We start from the raw sequence: 22,575 nt of genomic DNA on the forward strand, positions 1-22,575 counted from the left end.
CACAGCAGGAGCTACCAGGACAACCATACTGGCTTTGCACAGCGCTCAAAGGCAGCCCAACACATGAAGTCTACCTTGCTGCTCCTCGTGAAAAAGGAGAGGAACAGACGCAGACAGAGCGTATTCACCAGACCGATCCACCTCATCATATGATCTTCAAGTCTCCTAGAACTAGGGATTTTTTTTCTAGTTTTCTGCTCCAAGCTAAAATCATGTCCCATCCCACGTGCTGAGCCCATGGGCTCTACGAACGCAAGTCACTCCTTGGTCCTCTGCCTAAATACCACGGGAGAGCAGCCCACGTGCAGCTGCTCCACAGCCTCTCCCCTTCAACACGTGGTGGGAGAGAAAAGGGAAGACCCTTGCATTTCCACCAGCCTGCATGCCAGCGTTAGCGGATTTGTATTTACGCAGGGAGCACCCACTGCTTGAGGGCAGGTCCAAGGGAAGCCAAAACACACAGCTGGAGCCTGCGCGCTGCGAGGGAGCCGCAGCCGGGGTGCACCGTGTCACCCCCATCTCCCCCAGCACTGGCAAAGAGCTGTGGTCTCACACCAAGGAGGCTGGGGCTGCACTCCATCCGCCTCCAGGTCTGCCTCTCCCGGTGCCTTTTGCTTCACAAGGCTGGATATGCTTTTAACTTCTTGTAACGCGACGATCTGCGCCTCTCCGTCCGTAAAAGGCAGCGGCTCCCACGTGTAAGAGTAGCTGGGCTGCCTTTATCCAGGTTAGAAGGGGTGTATCGATGAGGCATGTGTAATTACGCACACACAAGCCTATTTTATCCTCTGGAGTATCTCTTAGTTACTTAGCGTAAACCACACAACTATGAATAAAACCCTTTTTTCCATTAATGCTTGTTTAGGTTAAAGTCCTAGGATTAGCAGTGCTCCAAGTATTTTAAGACAGTATCTTATTAACAATTATAAATTTAAAGTATTTGGTCTAAATTCTATTTTGCTCTTTCATTAAGTACCAGAATCAGGATGTAGGTTCAAAGTCAAAACATTTGTAGTGAATCTATCCAAGTGAGGTGGGAGGTCTGAACCATCCCTGCAAGTAGAAAAGGGTTACACGGGCACAGAAAATAAGCGATGCACTCTCACATACGCACACACCTGTATGGATCTGACTCTACAGAACTTGATCCTCACAAGCTTAGAGCACCACTCATCTAGTGACATTATCAAAGTAAATAGAAGCCAACTACAGAAAGCTCTGATTTTGGAAATAAAAAGTCTTCTACAAATTCCGATTGGATATATGCAGCGCTCTATACCCACACACGTAAGTACGTAACAGCGTGTATACACATGCGTATACACGTACACAGGCTTACTTTCGTAAGATCCTCCTCTTCAACCAGTTCACCACAGGGAAATCTGTATTTTGATGGGTTGAGTGTGCTGCACCTTTTTTTTGCCCTCATCCTTTTAAACTTTCCTGCAGGTTTGAGCAGGGCATCTGAAATGGCAGAGTTGCTCAAAGCAGCTGAGAACAGATCTGAAGCAAGATTCTGTGTTCTTCATGGGCCAGGAAACAGTTAAGGGGTTGTCTCTGTCTGTGGTACGTCAACGGAAACTCTTAAGCAGTAAAATCCATTATGAACAAAACAGAGAAGTTCCAGGGAATGGAATTTGTCCGAGCTGAACAACGAAAGATGAGCGCTTATCTTTTTGCGGAACATCCGTATGAAAGATGTGGCATTCTTACGGTATCTTGATACTCAGCTACGAGCAGGACTATTCATCCTACACCCTACTTCTGCACACAGGAAGGGAAGAGCTAATAACAGAAGAATTTTCTTTCGGCGGTGGGAACAACTGCATGATGATTATCCCCCACCCTGTGCGGGATTCCAGTAGAGATCAAGGGTGCCCTGGCAAGCGTTGGGGCATTACTACATGTTTGTGGAAGTCTCTCAGCTTTTATTAATCAGATTCCTGGCAACGCAATAAAACCCTGTAGCAGAAAGCCACACTGCTCATTCCTGAATTATATGAAATCATTCACCATTTTATGTACAAGTTTTGAATTACAATCTTCAACTTCTCATCAGAAAAAAACCCAAAAAGCCTAAAAAAAGCATTTTTGGCAGAACTGCAGAGTGTACAGAAGCATACTTTCAATTACACAGTATCTTACAGAACACATACTGTAACAAAAAGCAGAGCCTGTTACCTTTTCTGAGAAGGCAGTGCCCAGACAAAATTAGATGTTTCACCTCCATTATTAAAGGAACAGCTTTAAGTGGACAAAAGAGTACATGAAAAAAATCCTGAACACTACAAATAGTTGAACAGAAAAATAAAAGTACATTTGTAAACAACTTTAAAATAACAGCCTTATGAAAATGATAAAGGTCACAGAAAGTTAAGCTGTTAAACTCTTCTTAGCCCAAACCACTATACTCTACCCTTACAGTTATTTTTTTTTATGATATACAGATTTTGGCACACAGAACCCTTCACTAAGAAATCTGGGCAAATACTTTTAAAATTTTTGGTGGAATTAGGAGAGGGACAATTTGAAGGCAAAAGGTCAACCTCCAAATTCCCTTTGTAAGTTACAAAAGCGTTATAACCTAGCTATTGAATGGAGCAGAGTTCAACAGTGCATGGAAGCACAGTACTTACTTTACAATCTGAGAACCTTTTTAACGTAAACCTTGAAAGTTGTAAGCAACTGTGAGAACAGACTTTGGTATTACGTACCATTGAATTAGCATTGCATTCACTTTCATTACTCCAACTTCGCCATAAAGTGACTTTTCATATACAACACTGATTTACCTTAAGCGTATGACAAGGCAAACTGTAAAAACTGTCCTGGGAAATGATTTTGTGTATGTAATTACCAACCACGCATCTGAAGTTGAGCAGTAGTACTTATGCTGCTCTACTTCATGCTTCAGCATATGTTAAACAAGCTGCTGATCACCCACTGTGTCCATTTTGGTAGATGGGCAGATGTATGTGAACAGCAATGCTCTGGATAACTTGCGCTATTCCTAATACTACAGTTATTTTCTCTGCCAATTACATTTTGCTATAAATATGTGTGCCCTTAAGTTGATCCCAAGATCAGTTTCAGCTAACTAATCAAATTATCTGCTAAGGTTTTGGGAATGATAACCCTTCCTTTATTTAAATAAAATGAGGTCTAACTCTGACAGGTTTGCCAACAATAGATCTGTTTTCAAGACATGGTGACACTGTTCAGTAAACTGTTCGTCATCTTTGTTGTTCACAGATAAGCACAATAGCATTAATGTTTGTTACAGGGTAGGCAGGAAGGGGAAGAGAAAATACTATGAGGTTTTTACCCTTAATGTTTTCCAAGTTCTGCTCATGGGCTCTTGTGAATAATTATTCATTTGAAATAAGCCTAAGTAAAATTTCAGATTACCTCTCATATTTTGAGGGCTCAGCAGCTGAACTTCAATTTTCTATTTTCCTTTTACAAAAGAGTGTTATTAAAACCCTGCCCACAACTGAGTACGACAAGAGCTTATGTAAGGAATAATTTCTCATTATATCTACAAGCGCCTCATTTTTGTACCAGTTGAAAGTTAATTCACAATCCAAACAATCAGTCTGCAATGTAAGCAAGTAGCTATTTTCTCTCATGTAATAATGGTAAATAATGACACTGATCATTACATATTTTGCTGGAGTTCATTAAATGCAATTCTTCAGTCACAAAGGCAGCAGGCATTCTGTGATGGAATTCCTTTGAACTGGGTTCAAATGAGTGGAATATCTGAGATTCCTGATGGAGATCTAAGCCATTTCCCTCATTTTCTTAATAGCTTCCGCTATTTGCATACTCAACTCCATTTCATAATTTGCTACTTAAAACAAATTCATTTCCCCAGACCCTTCTCCCCCTACCCAAAATAAACTAACTTACATTTATGGTAAATGTTTTTCAGCAAATGAGTTTTAAGGAAAAAAAAAAAAAAATATCCAAGAAGTGGTATGAAGGGAATATGTATTTAAAATGATGTATTAATTTGCCTCCTGAATTTCCTTCTAAAGATGCTACAGGGACAAAAGCTTAAAAAGTTTAAAACACAATTTCACACATTTTTTTGATTGTTTCCCTCTTTTATACAAGGGACCTACTTTGCCCAGTGAATCACCTTCATAACTTTTGCCCAGTAACTAGATGAAACTGCATGCCATTCCCCCCAAGAAAGTAAAGAAAATAGAGCCTTTTACTTCAAATATTTTATGAATGCAAGATTACAAGAAATTAGTCAAAATGCAGGGCTATCAAGCACTGAACCGAGGATGCTGGCATAGTTTGCCTACCATTTTGCATGTGGAAAAAATACACTACGTCTACAGGTAAGAGGCATCACGAATTACTCTGGTCAGCCAGCATCACCTCTGCAGCTTGATGCATGTTTAAGTCCTGAAAATAATCATCATATTAATAGTTTGAGATGAGACACTGGAACAAAACCATTCTTAAACAGGAAAGTTTTTGTTTTGCTCTTATCAAGGTAACACCAAAAAATAAAACCAAGATCTTACAATTCAGCAGCCACTTTAACACTTGTTAGGCTAGCCTTCACACAAGGAGCATGCATACAGCCACTGTTCTTGCTTTAAACTGAGGGCTGTTGGTTAAGTCAAGTCACTGTTTTCTCCCCTTATTTGATTAACCTGTTGAACTGGATGTCCACCATAGGAAAAAGAAAATTAAATGATCTTAACTGTAGCAGACAAATACAGATCACACCAAGAAGCTAACACTCATGAGTTGTCATAATAAGGGATAATAATAACAATAAAAAAAAAAATTCAGTCTTTTCTGTGCATTTTTTTCATTTGGAAGGTCCCAGGAAATCATGATGTGCCTGGCCGTTTCTGTTGCTGATTTCTGATGACCTCTAATTGTTTTTTGCATTGCTGATAGTAAGTTGAGAGACTTTTGTTTTCGTCTAAGAGCTTTTTATGTTCTTGTACCAGACGGGATGTGTTTTGCTGGTCTTTTTCATCCTGGTCCAGTTCCGCTATTAGTTCTTGTCTAAAATAAAAATAAAAAATAATTGTCATTTTTAATCTACTTTTATTTGTGTGCAGATGACTTCCTATGTTTCAAATCAGTATTTCATTATCTGTCTGAACTCATGGATGCTGCTATTTTGTGGGGGGAAAAAAAAAGTTGACAAATTATCTTACTCTTTTCTGTAGTCTATGGGAAAATTCTCTTCCAAATCAAATCCACATTTAAACTTTAAAATAGCTGAAAGCCATAGCCTTAATCTCTAAAATTGTCCTTTATATAATGGCTTTCAGATGTAGTTCTACAGGTCACTGTAAAACATCTAAGGATCCACACAGAATTTCATAAATATATTGAACTCTAATTTGGCTTAATAATACGTACATTTAAAAACTCAAAAGGCAACTTAAAAGGCAGAACTGCAATAATTTTGGTAATTTTAGTGAACTGCTGGTTTCTATTTGGACTTGAACTTCTTAAAGCACTGGAAAAGCAGAATCAAGCGAATTATTTTTGTAACTGTCATTTCACTTAATATATGCCATAAGTGTTCAATATTTTTTTAGTAACAATTTTAGAGGAACAAACACACTGATAAACTTGCTATAAATTATCTGGCAAAACTGAGGTAGCAATTTGTTTTACTATTTGCTTATGAGGTGACAAGAAGGCCAGCTGCCAGCAGTATTTTAGCAACAAAATAGTAGAGGAGACAGTTCATGTTAATTAATTGTTGCCGTATGGTTTGCAATTACAGTTAAAGAAATTCTTAAATTATATTTATATAATAAATAATAAAAATATACATAATCATTATAATTATTAAAAGGCTGAACTAATAACTACCTTAACCAGCATTAAATTTATCAATCACAATACTATTTTTTGTTTTAACACACCTATGGGCAATTATGTTCTAAGAAAAAACAGTTTGGGAGAAATGTTGTATGCAAACTTTCTAGAAAAAACAAAAGATAAAATTGTAATCTAAAGGTACAGAATTAACAGTTTTGAACCAGAAAATAAAACCAAAATTAAGATCTTCACACTAGCTTCATTATCTCATCATGAAATCTAAAAATTCTATTTGCACTTAATAAAAAAAAAAAAAATTCTCAGGATGCTAAGCCAAAAGTGAATAGATGATAGGAGCTCGATCTTACAGTAGCTTTTCCCCCATTCTGTAGGCTATTTTTAATGTACAAGAGGTTTATACAGACATTTTTCTCGTTAGATGTTCCACAAACACCAAGGCAAGCTCCTCATTAACAAGCACTTGCTTGCAGTGGCTCAGACACTGGTGGGTAACAAGCTGGTTACTTGGTCTAGCATGGGAGTATATCGTGAACTCTCAGAACTGCTCCCCAGTGTCAGGAAATAGAAATGATGAGAAGCAGAACACAACAGAAACTATTGCAAACTGAAGTTCTGAACCACTCATAACTTTGGCCCTAGTCCAACAATACATGCAGTTGCTTCCCTTACATGTGTACACAAAGTAAGAGGAAAGAGATTATTTCTAGTGCACAAGGATAAGAAGCTACACATGCTTTTAAGTATTAGGTCCTAACTCCCTAGTAGAAAAATACATGACCTTGCTAAGGCTGATAACACAACGCAATGATTAACAAAGCCAAATATAGAAGATAAAAACTAACTGCAAAATGAGTAACTGGTATATTACTCAAAATTCTATAATGCATTGTCCAAATGTTTATTTACATATTACAATTTAAAATCTTTTCCTGGCTAGTGTGTGAAATAAACTTTCCAAGGTTCCTCAAAAGTCCAGGTCTTTCCTTTGAGCCAATACAAACAAACATTTATTAGTATGTTACATACATGGATGTGCTACACACTTTAAAGTAGGACTTGTCCAGAAGAAGAGTCTTGATGTTGATTAAAACCTTCAATTACCGGCTCTGAATCTCTCACCTATGGTGAGCAGCTCAGTATTTCTGAGATTAAGGCAGAAATAATAGTCACAGATAACAGACTTTGGGTAAAAGACACATATGGAAGAACAGAAAAGGTTTAACATGTTTCACTTACTTCCTCTGCAACAGCAATGCAATTTCTGTCTGAACTTTCATATATTCTTGTGCCATTTTGCAGTGCTGTTCAAACACAGCCATAGATTCTTTCGAGTTTGGGCATGGTGCTAGAGGCTGAAAATAAATCAGACACATTAAAAACTAATGAACTGATATCTTAGTATATAGTATGTTAGAATGTCTCTGCAGTGTATTTATAACATCTTTTAAAAACCAGGAAGGTTTTAAAAATAAGTGTTAAACCATGCCCTGGAAAATGTTACCACACTGATGTCAAAGTTGACTCAAACCTCAAATCTGCAGTTATTAATCTGATACTCTTTGTCACAAGGAACAAAAATCAAAGTAGTATTTAATCCCCCACACAACAAATAAAGTGAATACAAGAATTTAATTCAGTAACACTCAAGCAAATAATGTCTTATTTTGACAGTCAAACTCAGCTTACATTTGGTTTTAAGGATCATGTTTCCCAGGGCTTGTTTTTAATAGCTTGATCAAATCTCAGTCAACCAATCTCATATTACATAATATATTTTTTTAGCCTTGGTCAAAATTTAGACAGAATATAAACACAGGTAAATATGTGGCACTATATTTTGCAGCCCAAAATTCACACATTAGAATGAGATGCAAGATAAAGTATCTAATAAAGCATGTATTTATTACCTGTAGCTGATGATCTAATGTAAGATATGCCATTGGGATGGAGTTATCTGACCCATTGGTCTCTGTAACAACACCAAGAAAACTTTGATGTATTGTCGGAGTTAATTCTATACTTACAGGACAAAAACAAGAACACTAAATCATTTCACAGTACGCAATCTGAATGTGGAAAGGCAAATGGAAATAGCAGCGTTCCAATCCCAAGGCAGATGAATCATTTTGTTTTTCTGATAAAGTTAAGAACTTCAAAAGTATGGTCTATCACACCAAGAAGAAATAAAGATTAAGGTTATCATCCTACACTTCTAGAAGCCATGTAAAAGCATACTGACTTTAAAAATACTATTTTTGTACAGTTTGCAATCATGTTTTCTATTTATAAAAAAGTTGCCTTTTCATTCTTGTTTATGAAGGATCAGCCAGCCAGCCCATGCATCTAATGATTTTAAAATTAGAAGCTGTGCAAACCAGCTCTGCCAAAATAAAATAAGCACAACCTCCTGCCCAGTTTTGAAGCCTACTGAGGTAGGTCTGTAAGCATCTTCCTCACAACATGCTCTAGGACATCTTTTTTGCTCTGTTAGAGATACTTTGTGGGTAGCAAGGAACCCAATAATCAATCTATCTCCTGGGCCTGGCTGCTCTCTTCTTACACTGCAGTTACTCTGGATTTCTCTAGTGCTTTCATTCCAGATTTAACATGTTTCTGAATTCATATAGATCCTATCTTTTGGTAGCCCACAATCTGGGGATCACAAGGTTACTGTTAAGCTTTAAGAGACACAGGAGTAAAGACACATGGAGAAACTACTGATTTTATAGCTGCATTATTGCTACTAGAGGATTATATGGAGGAGGGTAGGTGGGAAAAAAAAGGGGCTGCTTACCCATACCCCAAAAGCACCTGCCACAGAGTAGTCGTGGTAGAGAAACTAAGGTGTTGCCCTCAAAGACTATGCTATCTCCAAGAGCAGCTTCAAAAGGAAACAGAAATAAGAGAGTGGGAATGGAGAAAAAGTGGTTAAGTGTATGCTTGTAAGGAAACTGGAAGGTGGTAAAAAAAAAAAAAGAAACAAAAAAAGAAACAACCCTAAAACCAGAGACTTAATCACCACAGTATCTTAAATGAGAACAATATAAAGAGTCCTTCCCTATGTTAGACTATTGCCATATACGGCATACCGCTACAGCAAAGGAATTACTGCAATGTTTCAAATACATCAATACATGCAAAATACCTCAGATGACACTCCTGAGCATTTCAGCACTGTGTCACGGAACTGTAACTTTTCCTGTGACTGACCAGATTCGGCTGCATCTTCATTTTATCATTTTGCCTCATTAACTTAAAAATGTACCCTCTTTTACAGAAAACTAAAATTATTTCTCTCTTTAGAAATTCAAACAATTATTTGTTTATGGACTGCATAAACCTAACAAGAAAAAAATATACATGTGGTACATTCTGTATTTACCCGAGTATAAGGTGAGGGATTTCTGTGGACCAGAAAACAGACCTGACTTTTAGCTCTAGTGCTGGGCTGCATTTAAGGCCGAAGACTTGGGAAAAACTGCCTTTGCACTGGCATACCACCAGCAACTTTCAGTTCCCAATAAGTATGGATTGGGTAAGAGCTTGTTTTCGTGTGAGGCAGCAATTCCTGTAAGTGCTCACTGCCTAAAGCAACTCAGGACCCATGCCACACAAAAGAGGGCACAGGTTGGGCTGTGGCAGTGGGCAAGGGATTTGGGAAATTATGAGTGCCAAGGCGTAGTGTGATCAGGCAAAGTGACAAGGGACAGAAAGAAGAAAGCACAGAAGCAAAATACAAGGGTATGTTGCCCTCCATCCACCAAAACGGGTGAGGAAAAAAAAAGTACACATCTTACATACAGAATCACCTTATATTTGGTAAAATACAAGTGTGCATATATATATGTGTATCTATATACACGCTTGTGCAAGAGTCAGTCCACATGTGAGTTTCTATTTTGCATTTGGTTACAGGAAAAGAATGAAATAGTCTGGTCAGTCAAAGATGAAACAGATCACAAGAAAAAGATTTCAGAATTTGAGGCACTATGAGGTATCAGCCTGAGATTAAGTATAAGATTCAACATGTACATTTTTGTAAGAAAAATGTAATTCTTATTTATATTCTAAAAAGGAATTTGTGGGTATTCATTTTTTTCATGCAGTCCAGTACTGGTTCTTTTCATAATGGAGTGCATTATGACTTTTAAAATTGAATTCAGCTATTAAATTATATTCACTTTTAATCATATTTCATAACAGAACAGTGATGCTACAGAAGTATTTACAACACTCCTCCAGACACTTACATTAGTTCATTTAAAAACAGTAAGATTGTGTGCACATGTACATTCTGAATAAGCAAAATTACAACACAGATAAAAAAATAGAACTAATGTATTCCAGCTGATACTCACCTATATAACATTTCATTCCAGAAGTCAGAGTAATGAAAGCTTTAATTGTGCATTCATAATACAAATGCACAAAGTCTAAAATGCTCTAAGATGTCTATTCCCCTCATTTCCCAAAACCACACTGCAGTCAAAAACTGGAGCTAAAAGATCTGCATTAAATAGTACTATAACTGCATAGGTACAGTATTTTATTACAAGCAAAATGCTTACAAGTTTATGTAATTTAATATAATCGATATAAAAAAGTTCTTAAAGCCAGTGTGCAAAACAAAGCAGTAATGTAATGATTTAATTTAAGCACAACTAAAATGGACTGTGACTTTCACTGCTTGGTTTTGTTAATGCCTGGGCACACACCCCACACCATAATCAAATAGATGTATTTCTTATAGGCAAAAAGTTAACTAATGAACAAAGGATTACCTGCATCATCAGGTGTCCATGGATTACGAGTTGGTTTTTCAGAGGTTGGTCCCGAGGTAGTGATCATTCTCACACTAGGACTAGATGATCTACTGCTGTTTCTACTCTCCTGAAATGATAAAAGAAAACAAACTAAAATGACAAGAAAAGTCAAGAGAAGTTTTGAAGGGTTCATTTTAGAAAACAGTATTAAAAAGAAAAATAAATGTGAAGAAACCTGAACCTATAAGCCTCCCAAATACCCCCCTCCCCAAGCTTTTACCCTGAAAGTTCTCCAGACAAGTTTGATAAACTTTACATGCACTACAGGGGTAATTTCAAATTTCCTTCGTCCAAAGGAATGGATATAATTGGGCTATTCAGCATAATAAAAAGCCGTGCTGAACAATGTGTTCAAGATCTTTATATAAGAAGCATGAAACTATGTCTAGTAGTTTTCATACTACCATTAGTGAAGTCTAGCAGCTCCATAACGTAAGGAAGAAATAAAGTTTGTTTCCAATGTTTAATTGATGAATGGAAGGACATTCAACTAAAGGAATGAAGCTTAGTAACTGCACTAGACTGCAGTGTGTTAATCTACAATTTTCTGACGGTTCCTGTGTTAACTCAGAGATTATGTGACTAATCTTCGGAAAACATGAAAAAAAGCGTTTAATCAAAAAGGATCAATCAATTAAAGCAAAGCCATTAGAAAATGAAGACATTATCTTATTCTTTAAAACCAAATTCTGTAGGGAGTTCCTTTATATACAACTTGATTCCTCCAATCCTTTTGTTTACCAAAGAGCAAAAATATAATACAATCTTCATTATTCTACTGAGCTTCTTTTCCAGAGTTATCATTTACAATATATATTCTTGTATTTCATATGCCCCCTCACTGACATAAAATTAACACAGTAAAGGACTTAAGACTATAAACCTCAGCAAGTTTTGCAGGAAAAAAAAATGAAGTAAAAAGAGAAGATGCTATTAAAATACAACTATTTTCAATATGGCTACTTTATCATAAAATGACTAAGCAAATGTCCCTATTTTTCAAAAAAAGCACTCAGATATACATTACCTGGAAACTGTATTTCTTTATGACTTTGATTTCCAAATATCCTATCTTAATTTAATTTTTAAAAGCCAGGATTTCTGTCAGTCAAGCAACAATTCAAAGAGTAACAAGATTCTACACACTGAAATATCCATTATTTCAACTGCATTACGTTTCTCCTGTAGTTGCTTCAGTTTAAGAGGCTAGGAAAACACACTATTAAACTGCATGCATGAGACCTATAACGGTAAATGCCCATGCTATCTAAAACAAAACATCTTTAAAAGAACAACAATTCAAGTCTGCTAGATAAAACAGGGAAGTCAGAAACATGGCTCAGTTACTACCTTTCAAACTAGCTTTACAAACTCTTACAAGCCTTATTTTGCAGCAGTTAATACCATTCCTGTGTCAATGCTGAACATTTCAGTGTTACTTGCTTATGCAATGGAAAATGTTTGCAGAGAAAGTAGGCAGCTTTAGTACAAACAGTTATTAATTAAAAAATGAAATGATTTTATATTTTATATTTCCTTATGCATAGTTTTCTGAAATTATTTCAGTCTTCAGATGTTGAGGAAACTCAACGTATGCGAGTGCATTCTGCCTTAACAAGGGAAGTATTTTCATAAATAGAGAGTAACTAACACAAAACTCTGCAAGAACAAAGGAATTGCCAAACTGGGACCAAAATTTACCCATTAGCCTGGTATTCCTTCTTTGACAGAGCCACTGGAAGCAGCATGAACGGGAGGTAGTTTTATTTTTATGAACCATTTAACGTTTTATGTTAGTAGTCGGGAACAGGGCAATAAACTATTGCAGAAATAATACTACGGGATGGTATTAACTATCAGGGTAACGGCATCAGGTATTTTGAAAAAGCTTTTTTGTTGGGAGTGTTTGTTGATATGAAGGAAGGTTTAAGTTGCCTAGCTTACTCCTTATTTACTGTCAGCGTCCTCAGACACAAACAATAAACAGACTCCGCTGATGTGAAAGGTCAGACGACTGAGGAAATGTTTTTAATGGTATGTAAGTTCTTTAAGCAAAAAGAGATTTGCTGAGTATCTACAGTCGACAGCAAAGGGCACCTGAGAAGCACTCTAGTTACAGTAACTTTGCATATGTACTGTACTAGATTGCTCGCTGCACCGGATTGTTTTGATCCGTCAACGGAAAAGAAAAAAAGAATTCTGTGGTAACATTATTTAGACAAAATTACGAGAGATAGAAACGAAGGAGCTGTATCGGAAGCATATCTAAAAAGCATTGCAAAGCCCAAAGAAAGTGCCCACAACTGAACACCTGTTAGATTACAGTGTCTGAGCGCGTGTTGAGCGAGATGCTTTAGGCCTCCTGGATGCCAGCCCCTGTGACAGGTATGCCAGTGACTGTCTTTAGCAATCGGTTTCTGCTGCCCTTTCACAGGTATCCTTTCATCCTTGCTTCCTCCAGGCATCTCAGCTTGCTCAACAGACTGGTTATCAGGTTACTCTCAAATCAGGTGGCCAAACCCACTTGGCGTTGTCAGCTTCTTAGCTTCCATTTCTCAAAGACTTGCAGTCTCGAAAATCTGGTGTGCCCAGAAGAATAATCCCCCCCTCAAGTTTAATTTAAATGGGCAACACAATTTAAAGCAATCATTGTTACTAGCCCTATCTCCTCATCTGTGGATTTTATCTCCCTGTGAAAGGAAAGAAAAAAATGTGTGTCTGTGACCAATTTCACAATCCCATGGACAGAATGATTCATCTGTATAATAGCAGATCCCAGAAATTATCACACTTAGCTTGCATGCATGTGGGCACCTACATTCTGACCTTCTTTTTCAACTGTTCAATACAGTACATTGTTTTCTTTAATACATTAGTTTTTTTCCTACTTCAAAGTAAACTGTATGAGTTATCAAGGCCCAGAAACAGTTGTAAAACTACAAAAAACTTTAAAAGAGGTAGTTTTGATATTACAATGGCACTGTGAAGGATGATGTACCAACACGACCCAATAAAAGATATACCTGATCACAACCTGCAGTTCTTGAGTGGTTATGCCAAATATGTTTCTCAGTCTATCTGTATCAAATACCAAATTTTGCAAAAACTCTCTCCAGTGTAAATAGGTTTGCTGTGTTCCTTCAAGCCCCTGAAAGTTTTTGGAGGCCTGCAATTCAGAGCCTGCACCATCTGTTTCTGTGCTACAAAGGTGTTTAGGCAAAAGCAGTAGTGCTGGACAGATGGCACAGTACAATGTTTTAAAGTACATGTACCGGGAAATGGAAAGGCAGAAGAATCAATTCAGATAAAAAAAAAAATTACGTGGAAAAATGAATAGAGCATGACAGTATATGGATGGAAACAAATGGAAATGTAGCATTTGACTGTACAGAGAGGGTTGCAACAGTGCTGCTCATGCCACTCGGAGTAAGGTCCTGTCTAAGGTGACCAAGCACTAAAGAAATTTGTGAAAAACAGGACTTAAAACATGTTATCAACACCGCAAACCTCCAACAACTGATCCAATGACTGAAAACCTTTGGTATATTTTCCTATCTAGACTTCTGATGTAAAAGGGTCAGGTGAGTAGTCAAATCATCTGCAAAACACTATTACTGCCTGCTCTTGATAACATTAGTTTCCAGCAATACTGGAAAACGCCTTAGGTCTCTCAAAACAACAAAAATAATATTCATAAACCATACAGATCACACAAAAAATTTTTCAAAGAGTACACAGAAAGAGTAACCGTAAAACATACAAGAGGGTGAAAATTGAAACAGACCAGAAGCTAAGCAGGGACACATGAGTCTTGGTCTACCCTTTAAGGTAAACATCCCAAACTTTGGTATATTTGTCATTATCAAGTCCAGTGTTTTCCTCCACCTTAACAAAAATTCCATTCTGAATTGGAAAAACCTTCTTGGTTAAAAAAATACAATTATAACAGAAACATTTTCTATTGACACAGCAGCTATTTTTCAGTGAAAACACTTTTAAGAAAAAAATTTCTGATCAGCTTTAGCGTGCAAGTCAAATAGCCACAAAAACGAAAGTGGCACAGCAGCAATCCTTCAATTTTGAGCGGGACAGGGGCTTAGAAAGGCTGGCTGGGGGAGCGGAGGCACGCAGTGCCATGGTGGCTCGGCGAGGAAGGCTGCGCCGCTGGGTGGGTGTAAGAGAGAATGGAATGCGGAGAAGAAGGATGTTTGCAATGAGGAGAGGGAGGGGGAAGGGGATTTTCACATTAGAAAGGATAACCTATATATGGTATGGTGCATATGGGGAGATAGGATAAACTGACCAAAACTACACTAGTCACGGATGTTTCTTCTGCTTTGGTTAGTAGATTGCTTATATGGATAGCACTTCAAGATTTTTAATTAAAAAATCAAGACCGTGACATCCAGAGCTATAGAAACCCATAAAGAGTAATTTTAAGTAGTTTGCCATAATTACATTGTGCTTGCTTTCTTCATTGGTTTCAAAATTCTTCTTTATTGTATGTTAAAAGTTAGCATTAGTTTCAGCAAACTTTTCTATCCCTTCTCACAGCAAAAAGGGGACAAAAATTCATTATTCATTTATATGGACAGTGCAAAAATTTCTTCCAAAGTGGATTTTTCATACCTGGTAAAATATTATTACATTCCATTATGTTTTCCAGGTTTTACTGTAACCTTTCCAAAAACTGCAAGATAGAAGCAGGTAACTGTAATTCTTCCATTTAGTTTTCCAATAACTACACTATCAGAAGCAAGAAAGTCAAATGTGATTCTGGTCCTTCTATAAACTCTCATCAGAAATTGGTGAGGTAAACAAAGAAAACCTTTTCTGTAGGTAACCTTTCCTGCACCCCCCTGGTCACAAGGACAATTTAGCTAGAACATCCATACAAGCAATATGACAGCTTTCAAAGCAAGGTTTTATAATAGTTATTAAGATATGAAATGAATGCTGAAATTCTATGTTTTCAAATATTAACCATTCATTAAAATGAACAGAATGAAAAATTTAAAATAAAAAAGCTATAATTAAATATATTCATACATCAATCATTGCAATTTGGTATAACTGATGTACCGTCACTTCCCCCTCCACCCCCAAGTCTTGCATAATTTTAATTCTTCAATTAATTGAATAGGCTAATCTATTTCTTTACTAAATTTTGCAGATTCATTCTTTTCTAACAAACCTGCCTTCTCTGAAGATACTAAAATGTATTTAAGAGTCATCCTATTAATTTCTGATAGATGTACAGAGTAAATTCTGCTAACAATACCAGGGGGATTGATGAGGTTTCTGCAGCTTATCATACTCCACGGAACTCAAGAAGGATCAAATGTTGATCTCCCTGATAACTACACACCCCCAAAATTACCACATATTGCATATTATTGCAGTAGGTTGTTTAATAGGGCAACCTGATTAACCTGATGAATATGCTAAGCTTCATTTTCCCACATCCAAATAATAGCAGGGATCTCAAACTTGCCAATTCACACTAATGACCGAGTAGCCTCTGTGAATTACTGAAACAGACAACGAAGCAATTAAAAACACGAAATAAACACATCTGAATGAAGCATTAGCTGTACTTTTCTCATTTAAGATGTTCTTAGTTTAATTTCAATTTTATGTAATGTACCACTCTGTCTGTTACTATGGCACTTACGATACCAGATAAAAAGCTATGTTAGTATAAAATAACTTACTGAGATAGTATTTTTTTAATTACACAAAACTTTGTGATAGCACCCTTCTGTAAAACTTTCACAAGAAATGGAGAGCTACTACTTTAAGCTATTATTCAGGATTCAGAGATTGATAATAAATACATTTATAATACTGACACACATGCTTTTTATTTTTATGCAAAAAGTGAGTCTGATGTATGTATAATTGCTTCAGACAATCGTAAGTAGTAATTAAAATTGTTTTCTACATAGAGAGGTGAAAAGGCTTTCCTGCATAACATCTGCCCTCAGCCAAATTAAATGGTACACAAAAACTTATGTGTAAGTAAAAGTGATAAATGCTGCACGAGCTATACAGAAAACACTTCTCATCTACAGCTCATTCATAGACTACCTACCCTCATGGAATGTAATTTAAAAGCAATACAAGTGCCACTACAGTCTGCCAAGCTTCCACATCATTTCTACGAAAGCATCAAAGGTGAAGTTTTCCAGACCAAGTTTCCCTGTACAGATTTGGTGTTGACTTGACTGAAAGATAAAGAAGAGAAAGACGTTACCTGACTGGACTCTGTTCCAGCAACACTAAGATCTTGAATGGATCTGCGCCTCTGCTGTCCGTTTCCTGCTGGGAAAAAAACAAAACAAAAACAAACCAGTGAAATCTATTCAGAACAAAATAAGAAGGGTGCGACTGTTACAGAGGAGCTTGGAATTTGTACAAATCCACAGAGAGAAAGTGAGAGAGGGGGAGAGAGACAGCTGCAGAATTTTAACTCAAACCATGCTGGCCTGTCAACAAAAAGTATACCCTAATACAATAACCACTCCTACCACATGAATAGCTGCTGCACTCTACTCCACCATCTTCTGTCACATGTATTTGATCAGGCTTCGTACTCGGGGCAGGAGCTGATGACGACATCTATTTCAAGGGCGTTACGTTATGGGGATTTCTAAAAGCTAGACCGCGAAGATAACAGGCTGCCAGCTTTAACCTGTTGCTCTTTGGAGCGCTCAAGGAACACAGCAAGGACTTCTGCCCGCGTGCCGCTCCCCTCACCCAAAGGAAGAGGCGAAAGCGCTTCCTTCTGGTCTTTCTCTCCTTCACATGAACGAAACTATGTCCCATTCTCATGCTCTGAGAAGTGTGAAAAGGGGACTGTTCAGCTAAATCACATCCCACCATCAACCTACTGAGCACAATGCTGTAATCTTTTCCTCTTCTCCTTCCACCTGTTAGCAATTATCCAGCAGTGACAGCCACATAAAGCAGTTTAAATTTTAACACTGACACGCAATCAAAGGCACTTCCAGGAAACAAAGTCTCCTTAAAAATAAAAGGAGATTATGCAACGAAATCTCCCTGGCTGCTTTGATTTTTATTACGGTGATTGTTTATATTGTCTCTTGAGAGCAGGTCAGCTGTCCAAAAGGAAACACCGAAATGTCCCGAGTAACAGCTGACAATGCTCAAAATTCTTGGTCTTAGCTCTGCGTTACGTAACTTTTCTACTCGAGGGGAGCATCCGAAACATCCACTACAGCCGTGGCAGCCCCTTGCCCAGCGACCCTGCACGCAACAGCCGACCCGGCTCACTCGGAGCCCTGTAACAGGCACTGTATTTTTAACCTTTTAGATACTACTTATTCAACATCATTTCCATGTGACTCCATAGCCTATCTTGACAGGTGTTTTGATTTGCAACAGTCACTACAAAAATGTCAGGCTATTTAATATTAATCAATACATTTAATGGCATCATACTTTAAATTTTTTAAATATAGGTACTATTACATGTAGGAACACGTTACCACAAAACAGCAGTACAAAATTCTCAGTGTCACTTTACCAATTTGTCATGACATTTTATAGCCTAAGATTTATAGAAAGTACTATGAGAAACAAGCATATCAGAAAATCAAGAAGTATTCTAGAATAGGAATATATTCTTTACTCTGACTACACATGAATCTGAATTACAACTTTTCTGGGGTCTCGATCTTTTTTCTTCTGAAATTCAGGGAAAGTATATACTTACCTAAGCAACAATAGCTATATTATGTTTAACACTTCTACATTAGAGATCGTGTGAATGACAAATCTATGTCAACATTTCTGAACTTACTCATTTTCTGTGAAATTTCTCAATACCTAATCATTTAACAAACAAAATTATACATTTAACAGAATTCGGCACTGTGGATAATTCATCTGGGTGCCACAGCACATCTCAATATTCAAGTTACGGGCGATCTACCCATGACCGATACAAAATTATGGGCACGTTTCATTCAACAACACTGTTCTAAAATTAGCTCAGCTGAAATAGGCTTGCAAAAATATCTGAAATTCTCATTTCAGATTAGCAACATTTGTGAATTTGAAGAACCCGGCACATGTGTTGCTGAAATATTAGAACATGGCTGCCAAAACGTTAAAATAATCAGGGTGGGGTGCAAGAAAGAAAAGAAAATGCCTTGGGGGGAGAGAAAGGGCCAAAACTACTGTGTTGTAATAAATGAACACCTTTAAATGAAATATATTTAAGTTAGTAGCATGAAGGAAGAGCAAGCTCTACTAGGCAATGCCATTTTAATTAGTGTAACTACTGCAGACATCTGGCAAATAGCTTAGACAAAGCAGAAACAGACTACAAATCAACAAATACTTATTGCTCCAGATTCAAGTCAAATTTCAATTGAAAAATATACTATACAACATATAATCTTTATTTGAAATGATCACTGCTACTTCTCTACACTTTCGCAGTTTTGATCTTGTTCTTACCTCTACGTCCATTTAAAACTGATGTATTCTCATTATAAAAACTAAGATCTGTGTGCATTCACAGAAGCTGACATATGGTAGCTTGATGCACTATGTCAGGATTTCAGTGGTTTACAGGATTTTAAGATTAAAAATCAAACATCACAAACATACCTCCTGGCCTCAAAAAAACAATTTCACATATTGTTGTTTATTTCTAAAATGAAATTCAAAAGGTACAGGAAACCTCCATCGTGTGCTGCCTCACATACTCCAGCAAAAACAAATTATGCAGCTTAAGGCTTTTGATCACCCCTCCCAAACATCCAGACCAGCTATGAACTCTTCTCCCTGCCCTTTAGCAGATACTTGCGTCTCCTTTTACACTTTCTTATTTGTGCAGAGTACTCTCTGTTCCTCACACACCTACGAGACCCAAACTGCCCTCCCAGCACAGGATGATCAGTAAGTGTAACAGTGCTAGAAGATATTTTGAAGACGTTAAAACACTGATCTGAATTCCAGAAGAATGAAGTGATCTGGGGAGACAAGGGTGGGGCTTCTGGCTTATATTGGTTTTAAAAGTAGACGGAAAAAATCACAGACCTAAAGCATCTACAATTCCTGCGCACTTTCTAAAGACACTGAACAAAATGTGTCTATCCGGAGTAATCACTTATGCAGTGTCAATGCTATAAAAACATTAACGCTGTGGCACAGTTTCAGATGACAAAATTACAAAGCCAAATGCATGCATGCTATATATGCATGAGATGTGTAACGTTTCCAGTGAAGAAAAGGCTGTACTTGAAGGTATATTTGCTAGATGCTGCTTGACTGGTTTGTACTGAAAAGGTGTTCTGAATATTTTTCTTGATTATTTTACAAACTAGTCTTAGATTTTTTTCTTTTACTTCTTTAAACATACAGCTACCTAAGCCTCTTGTATTTACTAGGGTTTTATTTTTCATATATATGTATAAAATGTTGGCCCGTTATTATCTATACCATATATGACCTACACTATAAATAAAAAAAAAAATATTGATAATTCACACTCGGCTATCTGGTTGCAGGATACCACCGCTGAAAACTCATTTGCCAAGTTGTTACACCAAAAAGGAATTAGTCAATCCATTTTTTGGTTTCTAAGTTTTGTAAGCTAGTTACAAAAAATAACATCTTAAACAAAAGAAAAATCTATCCGCCCTTATTTAAAACTAGTCAGAATGAAGAGCAAATATATACTAAAAACTTCCAAGTTCCACCAACATTTTACCTTCAACTGATAAAAACTTGTATTTTACGACCTCAGTAGCATAATCAGTTCACGGATGAAGAGCAGCCGAGGCAATACATTACGAAAAACCCCGGCGATAGCAGATGTAGTACTCACACTTCCAAAATAGCCCTGCCCCAAAGCAGCTGACTCATGGTAACATGCCTGCCTGGCGCCTCCCCTCGCTGGGAAGCAGCTGCTTTACCATGTGCTCAGCAGAACCTCGGGCAGCAGCGGCACAGCCTGGGACGGCGACGGGCCGCACGCCCCCGCGCCGGACGTGCCCAGGGAGGTTCGGAGGAGCTGGGTACGTGGCAGAAGTGCTACGGAACGTAACGGCGTGGGATCGAGATGGAGGTGCCAGTTTCGGGATCCTGGAAGTATAACTAGAAGGGGCAAAGGGTGTTAAAAGGCCAGGACTAAAAGCCTTGTGCTGAGAGAGTAAGGAAAGGGAAGAGGTGAGAAACAGACCATGCTATATTGTCTTTAAAAGACTGAGCAAGGTACTTTTCAATAACTGCTTTAAGTATATAGATAAATATAATTAGTTTACTGGGCAAATGATCACATCCCTGTCACGTAACAATTAATCTATTTTTTACTGATTCTTATGAGAAAGCTGTTCTGACAACCAGAAAGCTTTTAACATACAGCCCAGACTTACTCGCAGACAATTTACATCTTTTTTCTGTAGTGCCAACACTGCCTTTTAGCTTAAGTAATTCTCTTTTCCTAGTTTTTAGCTGCAGATTAATCTATTATTAATTTTTAATTAATTATTAATTTCTCAGCTTTAATTTTGTGGGCTAAAAAACCCCATGCATGCTTCTTCATACTCTCCATACTGTCCTAGTAGCTCTTCTTGCTGTTCAGAGTGCATGTGTATTTCTTTTATACAGCTGCCCAGAACAGTACATTGAATTCCTGATTAAACTTCATTGAGGGCCTGTAAAATAGCATTAGTGCTTTCTTACCTTTCCTGGAAACACACCTCTGGAAACAAAACTTAAAATTTCACACAGTTTTTCACAACTGCCTCACATTAGTGGCTTATGCTACGTGGCATTAATCTGCCTGTATCTGCTATGGTCCTTTGCAGTCATTTCCACTAATGAGCTCTCACCTTACTAAAAGAAATTGTTGCTAGTGTATGACCTGCAGTGTATGACCCTGGATTTTACCTGTTTTTTTTTTTTTTTACCCCCAGTCACAACATAATTGACCTTATGTGAGAGCCTAATCCTCTTCTTAATTAATAAGCTGCTCCTGATAAAGAATTAACAGTGAATTTCATTATCCCTCATTTAAGACTTAAATACCTTAAAAATAAACTTTGAGAAAATGAATTCATATGCTTGCTACAATCCTTTACCTTCTTTCATTTCTATGGGTTGCTATTTCTCGTGTCTATTCCAAATTCACCTTAGAATTCCCATCCTGTCAAATGCAATTAAAACAGTCCAGGTAAAGAATATCTAATTGACTTCCTCTGCCTAAATAAGTAAACCCAATAGATCGGTACAAACTATTTTGGGAAAACCACATGGCATTTTATTTCACTGACTTTTTAAATTATTCTCTAAAGGTTTTAAGGCTTCTTGGAAGTCTCATGCACTGTTACATGCAGCCTGCACAGACAAGAGGTGCCCAGTTAGCTTCAAGAGCTTATTGACCAGGCTCCCAACACATGTTGATACTGCAAAATGTGACAGACCACTTTCTCTTTCCTTGCTCTCTCAGGATTTCTTTTCTGTCATGGCAGGCCAGGCAAATTGCAAATTGCAGTGCAAAGCCACAACAAGTATACTTTCTTGCTGATTTGTTAGCCCCAATGCCAAATAGGTTTTCTTTCCACGGATAGTGCTACTGTTCTTTGGAATCTACTGTTTGGCATTCTGTATTTTTGTATGTAAATGTCAATAAAGTTATTTGAAAGAAACTTTAGTACAAAACTATCTTTTGCATTCAACTTTAAAATACCAAACAATCTCAAGATTTACCAGGCAACTTCCTCAAAGGACGCAAAATTAGAGTAGGGGGTCCACAGATTTTAATGGATCTCTAGACTAGCAGTATATACTACTACTTGCATCTCCTGCCTCTGACGAATCATTTATGGAACTTAGATGCCGCTAATGGTATACCTATCACAGCTTGGGGTTGCTTATACTTATT

General features: G+C 37.3%; 1 protein-coding gene across 2 annotated transcripts in view; it reads right to left on the minus strand.

Annotated features, from left to right (window-relative positions):
* Positions 1-4,856: 4,856 nt before the first annotated feature.
* The window catches only part of MAP3K7 (mitogen-activated protein kinase kinase kinase 7), a gene marked incomplete at both ends in the record, with an annotated part of 45,961 nt that continues 28,242 nt past the window's right edge, over positions 4,857-22,575 (minus strand). For both annotated transcript variants that reach the window (XM_081997254.1, XM_081997253.1), the window contains 5 exons: positions 4,857-5,037; positions 7,069-7,184; positions 7,740-7,801; positions 10,614-10,708; positions 16,907-16,976. In XM_081997254.1, coding sequence (XP_081853380.1) covers positions 4,857-5,037; positions 7,069-7,184; positions 7,740-7,801; positions 10,614-10,708; positions 16,907-16,976 — 524 coding nt within the window. The remainder of the gene's footprint in view (positions 5,038-7,068; positions 7,185-7,739; positions 7,802-10,613; positions 10,709-16,906; positions 16,977-22,575) is intronic.

The sequence above is a fragment of the Phaethon aethereus genome, assembly GCF_964289735.1.
Source record: "Phaethon aethereus genome assembly, chromosome: 3".
Lineage (NCBI taxonomy): Eukaryota > Metazoa > Chordata > Aves > Phaethontiformes > Phaethontidae > Phaethon > Phaethon aethereus.